This window comes from Colias philodice, chromosome 27, assembly GCF_061535455.1.
Source record: "Colias philodice isolate Cphi_HAF_F1 chromosome 27, ilColPhil1 Martin Lab GWU primary, whole genome shotgun sequence".
Classification (NCBI taxonomy): Eukaryota; Metazoa; Arthropoda; class Insecta; order Lepidoptera; family Pieridae; genus Colias; species Colias philodice.
This window is the reverse complement of record NC_143112.1, coordinates 3,606,237-3,621,684: the sequence shown is the minus strand read 5'-3', so window position 1 is coordinate 3,621,684 and position 15,448 is coordinate 3,606,237. Positions and strand designations below refer to the sequence as shown.

The 15,448-nt window shown below is 30.9% G+C and overlaps 1 protein-coding gene across 1 annotated transcript in view; it reads left to right on the top strand.

Moving 5' to 3' along the window:
• LOC149476557 (irregular chiasm C-roughest protein-like) overlaps positions 1 to 15,448 on the top strand; it is an 87,713-nt gene that overhangs the window by 59,193 nt on the left and 13,072 nt on the right. The window contains exons 8-14 of the mRNA XM_089711755.1: positions 6,724 to 6,808; positions 7,251 to 7,339; positions 9,299 to 9,401; positions 10,760 to 10,893; positions 12,213 to 12,336; positions 13,781 to 13,926; positions 14,985 to 15,138. Of these exons, the coding sequence (XP_089567881.1) occupies positions 6,724 to 6,808; positions 7,251 to 7,339; positions 9,299 to 9,401; positions 10,760 to 10,893; positions 12,213 to 12,336; positions 13,781 to 13,926; positions 14,985 to 15,138 (835 nt within the window). The remainder of the gene's footprint in view (positions 1 to 6,723; positions 6,809 to 7,250; positions 7,340 to 9,298; positions 9,402 to 10,759; positions 10,894 to 12,212; positions 12,337 to 13,780; positions 13,927 to 14,984; positions 15,139 to 15,448) is intronic.

Sequence of the window (15,448 nt, the reverse complement as noted above, 5' to 3'; positions counted from 1 at the left end):
AATCAGCGTTGGAGCGTTGTATAGCGTTGCGTAGGCAGCATTGCCTATATGCCTTTATTTTCTAACATTTTGCATACTTTTTCATAGATTTGTGCGAGCAATTTATAATATCTTACTATGTTTATGCTCTTTAATAATATGTTTCTTCCGTTCTTTCTACAACAGCGAAAAAAATAAAGTTCTCATTTATCAAATGTGTTTGTCATTTCATGTTTTAAACATCTGAAAAGAATATTTAATTATTAGGTTAATCTTAATTAGATTAATGTTATCTTTTTGAATATGATTGTCATATCGTTTGTCGCTACACCTAGAGGCATGAACGCACCCTAAACCCACCTCTATCCAAGTTTTATGACACACTACAAAAGTAATGCAAATAGTTGGATGGTGGAGTCGGGATCCGTTTAGTACGGACATTTTGTTTTTATTGGTAACAGATAAAAATGTAGGTTGAAGTTATTTGGCTTAAAGAGTCATTACGCTTTTATGAGAGGTGCGATGAGTATTTAGATTGTTACAGGTAAAAGTTTTATTCATAAAGTCCTCTATCCTAAGAGTCGTTTGTTAAACTTAGATATTATATTATGTGCTAGTACATAATATAATACCTAAGTCGTAGCTAAGTCGTAATCCGCCCCGGCTTCGCCCGTGGTACCTACATGTTAAACTATCCTATCTCTCAAGTTGGATCGAACTGCACAACATTGCAAACATTGTGACACGAGATTTATATATATTAAGATATGCCTTTACTTAGCACCAAAATAAAAATAAGATAAGGTACAAAAATAAATTAAATATGTAGTTATTTAAATTACCATTTACAAACATAATATTAAAGTGATGCTTACTTCAGTATTAGTTACAGATAAAGTTTCTATAACACCGGTTTTCAGTGTTTTAATTGGTGTGGTTTTTTCTTAAGGCACTCGTATAATTTGGGATTTATGTATTAATCCAGTCTGATTAGCCGTTCTTGTGTATAATAATAACAAAGTTTCGATTAAACGTATACCTAATAATAGGAGCCTGGGTCAATAAATGTATGTAACATATTATAATGGTATAAAATAAACGATTTATTTATTTATTTAAGTATATAATATCTTCATCAATAGAACGATAGTACGTTGCCCTTGCGTTGGCGGGCAATCTTTCTTCAAATTAATTAGCATTATAATATTACTAAAGCCATAATTGTTATAGGATTAGATGTTTTGAAGTAGATTATCCCAGACTATTTCAAATTTGATAGTGTTAGAACTTAGCATTTAATGTAACATTGAGTTCATTATAAACACAGTAGACAGAACTATAAAACTGATAATCGTATACCTCTTTGTTCATTGTGATATTTATAGTTTACTAGCTTACCGCCCGCAGCTTCGCCCGCTTTGTCTTAAACCTAATAAATTATATACTAAAACCTTCCTCTTGAATGACTCTATCTATTAAAAAAACCACATCAAAATCCGTAGCGTAGTTTTAAAGATTTAAGCATACAAAGGGACATAGGGAAATAGGGACAGAGAAAGCGACTTTGTTTTATACTATGTAGTGATTTCTGACGAATACATATTATATTATCATTTAATAACATCTTATTAATTTGATTTGAATAAATCCAAATATTGTTTTCTTTTCAGTCGTAAATGTAACGCCAGTAAGCGCTATAAGATAATTTGTAATCGTAAATTATCATCACAAGCCGTTAACAATAATTCAATAATAATTAATTGATTAATAATAATTCACATCATAAGTAGGTACCTAAAACAAAAAACAATTTGATAGATCTTCAATAATGAACATTGTTACACAATCAAAATTTCGTACAAAGTAAAAAACAAGGCATTTGAAGCTTCACATTAATCCTGGCAATACGGCTTCGTCTAGACTCGCGATATCCATGATTAACGCTTTCGAACGTTTAAAAGGGGTCGCACCCTATACGATTACTTTGTTGCTGCTAAATATAATAAGGTTTTGGTTGACTGTTAAGTTCAATGTAGTTAATAAAATTACTGGGTAGTTAATACTGCGACAACAGTTTCTGATTGAATTTAGTTATACATATTATATTATGTAGTTTATCGTAATTATAATATACTAGAAGTCCGCCCCGGCTTCGCCCGTGGTACATATATATTATAATTTCGCAATAAAAAGTAGCCTATGTCCTTTCTCGGGTATCAAAATATCTCCATACCAAATTTCATGCAAATTGATTCAGTAGTTTAGGCGTGATTGAGTAACAGACAGACAGACAGAGTTACTTTCGCATTTATAATATTAGTATGGATTATTTTCTCTACACAAATATTATGTTCAAGGTCACCACGTTCTTCATTAAAAGGTGCTACTTTTAGGATTTATCTATGCCTATGAATTTTTTCGCTATACTGCGCCAATTTATACCGACTTGTCGTATTTTATAAATGTAAGAGGTGTCGTAAGACTTGTCTTAATTATAAAAATAACTTTATTAAGATGGTTATTAAATTTCATGTGTTTTTTTGCATTAATTAACTTGTTCAAGAAATATTGATGAATTGATTTCAGTTACCTGTATGAAAAAATCCTTCTGTGACAAATATTATAAGCGATTTGTTAAAGTATATATGTATAGTTTTAAAATAATGTTAAATACATAATAATTCTATAGTCCCTATAAAACTTTACTTACTTACTGACTTTGAAATGAAGCGTCCTTTTTGTGCACCGAGGTCTGTTTTAATGAAAATTGACATTAATTAAAAATAGGAAGAGACGGTTCATTCTTGCTGTCATTGTCTGGGAAGTTTTTGGTGTTATTATGACTGGTACAATTATTATTTTCGATTAAAATGAAAAATAAACAGTGGTGTTAGTAAACACTAAAAGTAATGAATGTAAATCTGTAAATTATTTACTCAATTCGATGAAAAACACATCAAGAAATCGTCATGTTTGTAGCCAAACTAACCTCAGTCAGTGCGATTAATGCTTGAACCCAATAATTGACAATTGGAGTTACACTATATAGTCAATTTTCATTGTTAATTTCAGTGTGACCAATTCAACATGCTTTCTTTCAGTGAAAATTATGTCAAAATAGATTTAATCAACTTACTGGATACCCTACTGGATACCCTTCTGGGTATCCAGTATCCAAGGGGACACATAGTCATTAAGGTGTAATAATTAACATTTATTCATTGCTATAAAACACGTATACACTAAAAAGTGGCACAAATCTAATTCATCTGTCAATCTACACAATTTAAATTAGATATTCAGTAAATCACTTACCATGGCCAAACGTAAAGCGCTTTACCCTCAGTGTAACCAATTTTCGATAACACGATAAACAGTAAATAAGCAGACATTAAAATTCCCTCGTCAACGGTGTAATGGCGTCTTAATATTCATAACATCCCTCTTGAGAAGGGCTGATGATAGCACAAATTGAAAATACTGTAGTCTTACTCAAACATGACATGGTAAAATTTTTATATATTAAAGATTGGCGTGAAAGTTGTTGTGTCCCTAGGTAATAAAATGGTATTTAAATTAAAGATAAAGTATCAATTACTATAAGTAGATAACAATTACCAAATCGTACACGAAATTTAGAAAAAAGCTAAACCATGAAAGAAACGAGAAAAAAGAACGTGCGAATTACATCGAACAGCAGTAGTATTAAAAATATGATCTGGTAACTGGGATTCGTCTTATGATAAGCATATACAATTGTATAACATTATTACTTATACTCAAACAATTTCACAATGCGACAAATAACAAAACAATGTATTTATTGACAGACAATCCCGTAGGCCGACGATATTAATATAATAATTACACCTTCATACTGATTTATCTTTATATAGACTTCTTCGTAAAACCTTTCAAGATTAAGTGATCTATATAAAACTTATTTCACTTGTAATGGCTTCTCTACAATGTCATTTACACAAATGTACTACGTAAGCACTTAGTTTTATTTTTAGATCTCGTAATAAGAACACGTATCTTCTTTGTGTTCGTAATAGATAGCAACAAATGTCGACAAGTAATACAAACTGAAATTGGATTAGGAGTATTTATTATTATTTGTAGTAGTGTCTGACTTTCAATCTTGAATTTTTTTTAGTTGAATTGAGTCTATATAACACTAGCCGCTCCTGGCTCCGCCCGAGCAAATTATAATAGACAATAAAATCTATGTCACTTATGAAAAATGTAGCTTTCACTGGTGAAAGAATTTATAAAATCGTTCCAGTATATTTGTGAAGCATATTCAATTCAAACAGACATTCATTTAATTAAAATAAATATTTTAAATAAATTATGACATAAATCAACTATGTGGGTTACAGCATTTGTCTTTTCAGCTATACCGCGTAAATTAAATTACGTTAGATTGACGCGGCTCTGAAAGTGTTTATTGAATACAAAATTGGGAAATTGTGCTCTAACTGGAAAATTTTAGGTTTAAGAATTTATACAGAAATTTGGTTTCATAGCTATTATTCAGTGGCACTTCAATTAAAATTCTTAAAAACTAGACGAGCATAAACTTTACAAATATGTAGTTTATTTCAATTAATTTTGTGTCTTTTTAATGGAAATTATGTTAGTATTGCATATAGTATAATAGTAATAAATCACCATGTAACTGATTCTATATTGTAGTTGTTGTAACTTACATTTATTAAATACAAGCGGCCCGCCCCGGCTTCGCCCGTGGTACATATTTCGCAATAAAAGGTAGCCTATGTCCTTTCTCGGGTATCAAAATATCTCCATACCAAATTTCATGCAAATTGGTTCAGTAGTTTAGGCGTGATTGAGTAACAGACAGACAGACAGAGTTACTTTCGCATTTATAATATTAGTATGGATTATGTACTCTCATTAAGATTAAATTTATCAATGTTATAGCTGTACGTCATGTTTGTTATTTGTTTAAAATATTTATATATTTGTTTAAATAAAAAAAAAACTTTTTAGCATTATAACTGGAGTTATATTATGTTAAGAAATTATAAATATACATATAATAATTATATTTAGAATTGCCAATTTAAAGTGACTATTTGTTCTCTTACTAGATGAAAAGCTTTTTTAAAGTCGGTTAAGAGCCTTTTTCATTAGTCGATTGCGATGCAACTTTAATATATTACACATACGAATTGCAAAAAAGTCTCGCCAACGAAAACTACACTCTATTACAATGGAATACGTACTAAAATAGCGATTTCTACCCCAATTCGATCCTTAATGTAGTTAAATTGTTAGGACTCTAAATTTACGTTTCCGAACTGAAAAGGACCGGTAAAGTTTGTAAGTGAGTTAAACCATTTAACTTAAATATTTACGGTCCTTTAATTGATTTCTTTATCTGTTATCAGGTGGAATTATTGGCTCTTTAATAAAATAATAGTATAGTTAGCGACTGACAAAAGATAGTAGATTCGAAACGTATCGAGTACGTATCAGATTGAAACTTTTTAATTATTATCTATCCAACATTGAACCTCCAAATAATTCGAGTTTCAACTATACTATAATGTCTTTAAAAACACCAAAAAAAGGAGGAGGTGCTCTATATTTTTTTTTATTTAAGGCGAACTAAGTTTTGTTAAAAATAATTAAAAAAATTTTTGACGTGACAACGTCTTATAATTCGATAGAGCCGGCTGCACGCACGAAAAAACATGACTCATGCGGCGTTACCTCGCTCTGAGGCGTTCCATGTGAGGCTTGAAGTGCAAGCGACAGCGCGGAACGAGCGATAAAGAAGCACAATCGGACGTTGTCACGTTCAACTATCGTCAATAAACCGACTTTACAGACAAACAAATTTTTATGATATTTTAAATTGTGTTACTAAATGTTAGTTACCCATTGTGGTGTTTTTCTACCAACCACGACGTATGGAATCTTAAATCAAAGTATTTGAATTGTGGCGCACCAAATAATGTTTATGTATTTCACTTGGTGATAATTTAGTTACATAGTTTAGGTAGTCTGTTTAAATCTGCGCTCAACTGCTCCGGACTGGTGTGAAGTTGGTAAATGAATTAACTATCAACGGAGTGAAGTGAGTTTCACATGTCCTTAATTGAATGTATTTTGTTGCGACCTGTGAAGTAAAAGTGTATACATATTTTGTAAATCGTCAAAATTTATACGAATATACTGCAGTGAATATTTTTTGTGTATTTTGACGATTAAAAATTAAGTTACAAAATAAATGTGTGAAAAAGGAAGGCTCTTACGCCACTATTTCGTGTGTAACCTATAGTATATATAAACGTTATAACGGTATTTGATAAGGATTTATAAAAGTATGAATGAGCTATTGTTTGCCCGCAAATTATACGTAAATAATATTATGTTATAGAATATTATGATGTTTATCTAGACACTGGTAATTTAAAGGCTAGGTCTAAAATCTAAATATTTGAAAGTGAGAGGAAACAAACAAAAATATAACCCAAATTTAACTATAAAACATCATGTATACACTACAAAATAGTAATATTGGTGCTTGTCATTGCTAAAATTCCCTTTGGCCATATGATTTGAAGAAAGACCGAAAAAATCATCTATATGTCTAAAAAGACTGGCGATTTTGGATAAAAAATTACTTTTTATGGAAAATTTTCGCTTTCCTTTTATATTTGAAATCAAAGCTTTTACTTTGTATTTTGACTAATATTTTTGTTATAGGTACAATATGCACCACGTGTTCGAATATACGTAAAAGCCGGATCAACTAATGGCAGGATACATGAAGGAGATGCTGTTATATTAGGTTTGTTTATCATTCTAGTAATCCATAATATGTATAGAATATTTTCAAGCGCCTATGATATCCAAGCATTGAAAAAGAGGGCCTACCTCCATCTGAAAAAGTCGGCAACACATCTACGGACACGTCTGTAGATGCCTATGGGCTGTGGAATCGCTTACGAAAGCGATCCACATGCTCGTTTGCCTTTTCTTCTAATTAAAAAAAATCTACAGTCTTCTCTCAGTAATCATTTTTATGTTTCCAAAGACATATCTCAAAAGTTATCTCTATTTATAATCGCATTTGCTTCAGAAAGCACTTTGTTTTATTTAAGTAGACGTACTATATACCCTTCCTGTGTATCGGCTATATTATCAGTGATTAAATAGTTGTGAAAAATAGGCGACTTTTAAATTTATTTTCTGTCACATAAGGGTAGATTTTTAATCCTATTTTCTTTCAGGTTGTCAAGCGACAGCAAACCCGAATAACTTGACATACAGATGGTATGTAAACAGTGAGAGAGCTGGGAACACAAATAGCAATGAATTGGTGAGTATATAAATAGATAGTTTAATTTGAATCGTCTTGATTACGCATAAATTCATTAGTGTGCTTGAACTTCAGCGTAGGTTCTTGGATACGACTAGCTGCACCCCGCAGTTTCACCTGTGTGTCTCCGTTCCTGTTGGTCTTAGCGTGATGATATATAGCCCATAGCCTTCCTCGATAAATGGGCTATCTATTACCGAAATAATTTTTCAAATCGGACCAGTAGTTCCTAAATTAGCGCGTTCAAACAAACAGTTTTATAATATTAGTATAGATACAGCGTAGGTTTTTCTTGGAGAAGGTATATAACTATATATAGAAAGCTATACATAACAATTTATAGAATAACTAGATTTGTGCCCACATAATTTTAAATTTAACAAAGTATATAAAACATCTAGAACGATTCGATTTATTAATAAAACCGCATCGAAATCCGTTGCGCAGTTTTGAAGATTTAAATATGCAACATAGGATATACAGAGAACGGATATAGATTATTTTTTATGTATCTAGGGATAAATAATATGATACTAAATTTTGTGATGTAAAAGCAGATCCCACAATATTTTAGTATAAAAGTACGCAGTTATATTTGTTTTAGTTCCGAAATCTCTTTGAATATTCATGACCAAGGGACTTATCCCCCTCTAATTATGTGAAATTTAATTTGTAAACAAAATTAAACTGACAGTTTTACAATGAAGGTACGTGTGGACCCGAATTGGGTCGCGTTGTCGTCGAATAAAACTTATTGTTATTTAATTATACGCGACTAGCCGATCGACCCGGATCCGCCCGGGCTGACCCAGGATAAAAACGAAATAAATACCTAAAAATAAAACAAGCTTTGCCCCACAGTTTTATCTGCATTGCTCCGCTCCTGTTGGTCTTAGCGTGATGATGTGTAGCCTATTGCTTTCTTCGATGGGCTGTCTAACACAGAAATATTTTTTTCAAATCGGACCGGTAGATAGTTACTGAGATTAGCGCGTTCAAACAAACAAACAAACTCTTCAGCTTTATATATAGTTAAATATCATTAAAAAAAAACAATTTTTAAATCCAGAGATATTTTGTATGTTTCTATGATTAGTTTTAGAAGGTTAGTTAGTGTATAAGTATTCCCTATCATTCATTCATCACATAGTATAAATCAAAGTCGCTTTCTCTGTCCCTATGTCCGTATGCTTAAATCTTTAAAACTACGCAACGGATGCGGTTTTTTTTAATAGATAGAGTGATTCAAGAGGAAGGTTTTAGTACATAATTTATTATGTTTTAGACAAAACAGGCGAAGCCGCGGGCGGAAAACTAGTTCATATTATAAAGTTCATATAAAAATAGTCTCGAAAGATATTTTTATATTCCTGCCTCGGAAAGTATCTGCAATATATGCATATTTCATCAACATGGGTGTTTCATATAATTTGAATAAAGATATTGGTATCAAAGAGTAGGTACGGTGAAATTTGTAAAGAATTCTTTTGAGTTGAACACTTTTATGTTTATAAGGACTAGCTTTACACCCGCGGCTTCGCCCGCTTTGTCTAAAACATAATAAATTATGTACTTAAAACCCTTGAATCACTCTATTATAAAATCCGAACCAAAATCCGTTGCGTAGATCTAAATATTTAAACACACATAGGGACAGAGAAAGCGACTTTGTTTTATAATGGTTTTATATTATGTCGTGATACGAAAAAAAGACGTGTGTCACTCGGGGACTGCCGCGGTAAAGCTATTGCATGCTATGCCTTCAAGCCACACCTCCGCGCCCGTCGGAGTGGGGAGCGTGAGGTTTTTCGTTACGCAATTTCTGGATTCGGTCCCCGCGCTCAAGGCCCGCGATAGAAGCTATGCAATAGCTTAATAATATTTTGTTTATTATTATATATACTATATATTGTTTATTTAAGTTTAAAATAGTATTATTTAAATAATGCTCTTTTGCAGGTAATATCGAATATATCGAGAAGTTATAATGGAGCCACTATAAAATGTGAGGTGTATAATGAAGTGGGAAAAAGTGCCGATACTAAGGCTTTGGAGGTGGCATGTAAGTTGTTTTATTGCAATATTTCTTATAAAATCAAGATTTCTGACCGGTTGGCTTGGTTGGTAGTGGCCCTGCCTTCCAAGCCGGTCGTGGGTTCGATTCCCACCTGGGGCAAATATTTGTGTGATGAACATAGACGTTTGCTCTGTGTCTGGGTGTTAATTATCTATATAAGTATTTATTTAAAATTATATATTATGTATGTTTATCAGCCATCTGGTTTCCATAACACAAGCCAAAGCTTAGTATGGGATCCGTGTGAAAATTGTCCTGAAATATTTATTTATTTATTCTTTGTGTGTTATCATCTTGCAGTCTAGGTATAGGTATGTCATTGTATTAATATTGTAGAACTAATTTTGATCTAATTTAATAAATATATTATGTATTTTAAACTTCCTTTGAATTCGAAGCAGTATTGAAGTTTGTTTTTCAACTAGCTCCAGCTTGTGACTTTCCTCGTGTGATATTAGGATAGAAAATATTAATTGTATTATGTGTGCAATATATTATTTCATTCATCAGAAGTTAGAGAAGGAATTGCCGGAAAATATTATTTTTTCTGGTTATGTAACAGTCGAAATGTGAAATTTTAAAGAGTGAAGTCGTTGAATTATGCGTTGATTTTATTTTAAAATAATTATATTATATTACAAATTCAAACCTTGACAATGTTCGTTCATTCAAATCTAAGTAAAAATGTTGATTAATATAAGAATACCCTTGGATTTAAGTAATGGGAAGGAAATTTGAAAATTTCGCGAAAAAGGTCAAGAAGAAAATAAGTTGTAAATTGCGAAGTCTTTGTAAAACAGTAAAATCTTAAGAACTTAATTATAAGCAATTGTACTAAATGCTGAAATTCCGTTTAAGCGCTGAGAATTCGTATTATGAAAACTTGTTTTCTATAATGGAGACGATGAATTAATTTTTTTCGTCTTACTTTCAAATATAATGTTGTACCCATATTGTTAGTAATTAAATGACTGTTTGATGTTTTTCAAGCGACGTTTAATCAAAAAGGAAGGCTCAATTCGACTGTATTTTTTCTGGTTTTGAGCCTCGTTTCTCCATGAGTTTTTAACCGAATGACGTGCGCGATACTTTTAATGATTTATAATAACTTTTGTAGAAAAAAAAATATTTAATTCAATCACGATCGTCTAGAAGTTATTATTTATTTTCAATTTTTTTTAAATTTAATTGTTTTAACACGCTTTTTAACCCTACAGTAGTCGCGTATCTAAAAGTGACGTGTGAGGTCACGTGGTCTACAAGGGTATACTTTGTGAACTTTTAACTATTTTTACTATTAGTTTTATTTTTATGCAATTAATTGATATAGATAATGGTTACAGACGGTCCAACATTCAAACATAAACCACAAAATGTAGAGGGTGAATCCGGGTCGTCAGCCACTCTAAGCTGTATGGCGGATGGTCATCCACAACCTAAAACCCTTTGGTTGAGATATGAACGGGATAGAGTTATTGTAAGTTGATTTTAATTAAGTACCTATATAATTTTGTATTTGTACTATTGTGATGTTTTTTTTTTGGCGCACGCAATCGCAGGTAATGTGTAGGTACATGCTTTTTAACACGCTTTTATTACCTTCTGTGTATGTACATATTTGTAAGTTTGTATTATGCGACTTAAGACTATCAAGGATTGGTGACGAATTACAATACAATATTTTCATGAGTTTATCTTATGGAAGCGTGTTTTTATAATAATAAAATCTATTTACTTCATTGTATTGTTTGTTGTGTGCTGACATATTATTTCATTAATAGTTTATATTTGAAAATTATGTGATATAAAGTATCATTTATGAGAAATCTGGTAATATGGAATCACCTTAACTCGATGTAATTTAGAGACCACGATATTTATTGTATGCCATTACATTAAGTATTATTATGATAAATGGAAGGAACATTTTTATGGCGAAAAATATATAAGATAATTAAATAAGGCTTCACTTTTCGTAATATTAAATTAATTTTGACTGTAATTATATTATATATTATTTATACTCGTTTAATTTAATTTTGCCATGTTGTTTATAGTTTTCAACATTTAATATTTTATATATTTTATTTTATATTAATAAAATTTAGGCTTTATTTCATGTCATATAAATACCAAAAGTTACAAAATAAATAAACATATACGTATTCGAAACAGTTTCATAGTTTCTTAACTTTGAAAGAATTTTAATCTTTCAGCCTGCGATAGTCTCACTACTGAATCGTGTTTCTTGGGATTTGTAAATAGTGTTCACTAGTTGTTCTTGTATAGAAAGTTTGTACAATTCATATTGTGCTAGAATAGTAGTAAAATAACGATTTTGTATTTTGCTTTTAATTAATATGGATTTTTAGGATAAGATGTTTGTACTTTGTAGGCTTAGGTAGAATCAAATGAACCACAGATATGCAGGTTCTAAATAGTTCTGGGGCCGTATTATGACCTCTTATTTCCAGACAGTTTACGCCGTGAATTGAGCTGATTGGTAAATTCAAATTATGATCGCAATACCCTTGTCTGGTTGTAGGAAATAAGAGGTTATAATACGGTCCCTGGTGTAACATTATTTTTAGAAAATTGTGTATAAATAGAATACCTGTGTTATAAATTAAATTTACTTCAGTAACTATTGAATATCGATTCAAACAAGACAGACGGACTAATCTTTTAATGATAGGATTAAAAGATTAGACCTTCTGTTACTAAAATGAAATTATTACGATAGTTTCTGATAAGTACCTCGGATTTAAAAATGCTTAAAATTATTTTCTTTCACAGATCGTAGGTAAATCGTCAAACCTCTCATTGACTATAACGAAACAATCAGCGGGGCAATACTGGTGTAGAGCTAGTATAGATGGCAGGAAGGATATTGAAGCGGCTGCTATGGTTTATGTTAAAGGTTAGTTCATTTATTCTCATATATTTTAGTAATACATCTATACTAATATTATAAGGAGGAAAGCTTTGTATGTATGGTTTTCACGCATAAACTACTGGACCGATTTTAATGAAATTTGGCATAGACAATATATTTTAGACCCTGAGAAAGAACGTAGGCTACCTTTTATTGCGAAATATGTACCACGGGCGAAGCCGGGGCGGCCCTCTAGTAATTAATATTGTAATACGTATTATGAAAAGCTTAGAGTATCTTATCTTAATCTAATCTAATATCTAATCTAATATATATTATAAAGGCGAAAGTTTGTAAGGATGTATGGATGTATGGATGTATGGATGTATGGATGTATGGATGTTTGTTACTCTTTCACGTAAAAACTACTGAACCGATTACAATAAAATTTAGCACACATATAGAGGGTAACTTGGATTAACACATAGGATAGGTTTTATCCCGGAAATCCCACGGGAACGGGAACTATGCGGGTTTTCCTTTGAAAACGCGGGCGAAGCCGCGGGCGGAAATCTAGTATAATTATATGAAAAGTATACGACTTATATGTTATGGATTTCAATATTTCCTGATGCGAAAGCTAAAGTACATTTGTTTGTTTGTTTTTTTCTTCTTATTGTAGATAGGGAAGCGCTTGACCACAATGTCGCCTGCTATTTATCTTATAAAGTCGTAACCTAGAGATTTTGGTGTGTGATTTTTGTCTGGAGACAGTTTAATTTTTGGAAAAGTCATGTTGTGAAATTTTTTCTCTTTATTAAAAGTTATTTCTTTTTTCTTAAAAACACATTTAAGTAACAAATATGAATGCTACACAATTCATATGCACTTATCCGTTATTTCACATAACTCGATGAAACTCGAAAAAGTTAAATCACTAACTTTGTTCTCACCTGGTACTATAAGAAAAGTTTATCGAAGTTTGCATACGAGATTGTGTGAATGTAGGGGGCTTGTAGTTAATTGTGTGGTTTTGGGAATGATAAATGGACAGTAAATAATTGTATATTTAATAATAAAAATAAAATAAAATAACAGTATGTGCTTTTTGTAGCATGCATGAACTTCACTCACTATCGAATAAAATATCCTTCTGTCTGTCTGTCTCGAATTCGTGCTCAAAACCACTGAACCGATTTAGATTAAATTTGGTACGAATATATATATAATAGATTGAAGACCTGAGAAACCCATTGTTAAAGAAAAAAAAAACTCTTGGGAATCGACGTAGAGTCTCAATGTTTTGCTTGGTAAAATATTAAGGTCATAAGTTATGTAGTTCTGATGTATGTATGTTTCATACATTGTTAAAATTCATGTAAGTAATTAAGGCACAAAACTTTCAAAGTTATTTAAAACGGATTATTAAATACCTACTTATGAAAAATGTATTAAAGATTTGGTTATTTTTCACAAAAATATGTTACAGGACCCCCAAAAATAATTTCCAATCAGACGCAATACGGGATAGAAGGAGACAGCGTGAGGATAGAATGTATATCCTTCTCTGTCCCCAAGCCAGACCTCGTTATTTGGGTGTATGAAGGAAATGAAATTAATTCTTTTCATAACCAAGTAAGTGTGAAATTTGTGTTAATAAAAGTGTAAACCTTGACAAATTGGAACCAAAAAATAGTTGGCGAATGTTTATCCATTTTTTAGTAGGTAATATTACGGGTAATTGATAAGCAATTTTTGATGAGAATAGGTCGGTTACGGTAGCATTATTTTTCAGATATTATAATAGTTTCGGGTTAATGTTTGATAATAATAGATAGATCAGCTACGGTAGCAATGGAAAATTTATTCATAATAACAACGTAACGTCATAAAAGACAATTTAGAGTGTTTTTTGATGATATAATACGTTGAAAGGCAAAAAAAATTGATTTGAGAAAATAACACAAAAACTGCAGTGCTTAAACAGGAATTACTTTTTGCAATTGCTCACTTCGAACCAACATACCTAATAGGTTTTTGAAGAAATAATATAAGTCTAGATATTTGTTTAATTCTATTTTGTATTTTATCTTTGGATTTCCAGTGTTAAATTGAAAATTAAAACAGTAACGACACTTCAAACAAAAACCGTTTAATCCACCACTATACAAAACTACATAATCTTAATAGTTGGATAATAACCACAATTAAGTGTTAAAGTATCCTCTATCTTCAAACGAACCAAAGGGTTCTCGAATGTTCCATTGAAAGAGGGACTCATATTGTTCTAGAGATCTTCAACACCTTAGCCTTTCTTAGAATAGTGTTTTACGAGCTTATAGGAAATCTTAGTGGTACCTGTTATAAATTATGTGTTATAATTGTGATAATTGTGACAATTATATATTTTATTAATTTCATACGTATGAACTCGTATGAAATAAAGAAAGTTAATTATACGTTTGAAAGGTACACATTTTTTCTAATTTGATTAGACACATTTGGTTGTGCTTAACTGAATGATTTAAATGTGTAGATAAAGAAATAGGGAAAATAAATCTTTTTATAAACCATCTACACGTTAAAAGAAATTTTATAATTCTGTCGTTAATTTTACTATAGTTACGGATGAATCAAAATGTTATTTAATTTGTTTATAAAATAATTATGTATTTATTGTTTATTTCTTTTAGGAATACGTATTTCTAGAAGAAACATTAGCAGATAGATTGACAAAATCCACACTTATAATAAGGGACAGTCAAGCCAGACATTTTGGCTCTTACAATTGTACAGTCAGCAACGCGTATGGAGTGGACAGTATGCAAATAAATCTTTTGCCAGATAGTAAGTATATGTATACAAAAAAAAATGGAAATTAAACATTTTTTAACGCTTCCTGTAAATTTGTCATTTATTTCAAAGGATAAATGTTATAATTGAATAAATCGCTTTTTAAATTCGTTAATTTTTAAATAGTAGGTAATTGATTACATAACACAATTATTGTAATGTTTTAATAGTTGCTATTTGTGGTAATAAAATTGTTGTGTGATAAATTATCACCTTATACGATTTTCTAATCTTTAATTTGTTGTTATTATCAACTTAACAAATAAAAAAACTGTAATTATATTTAATCTGTATCTAAGAAAAT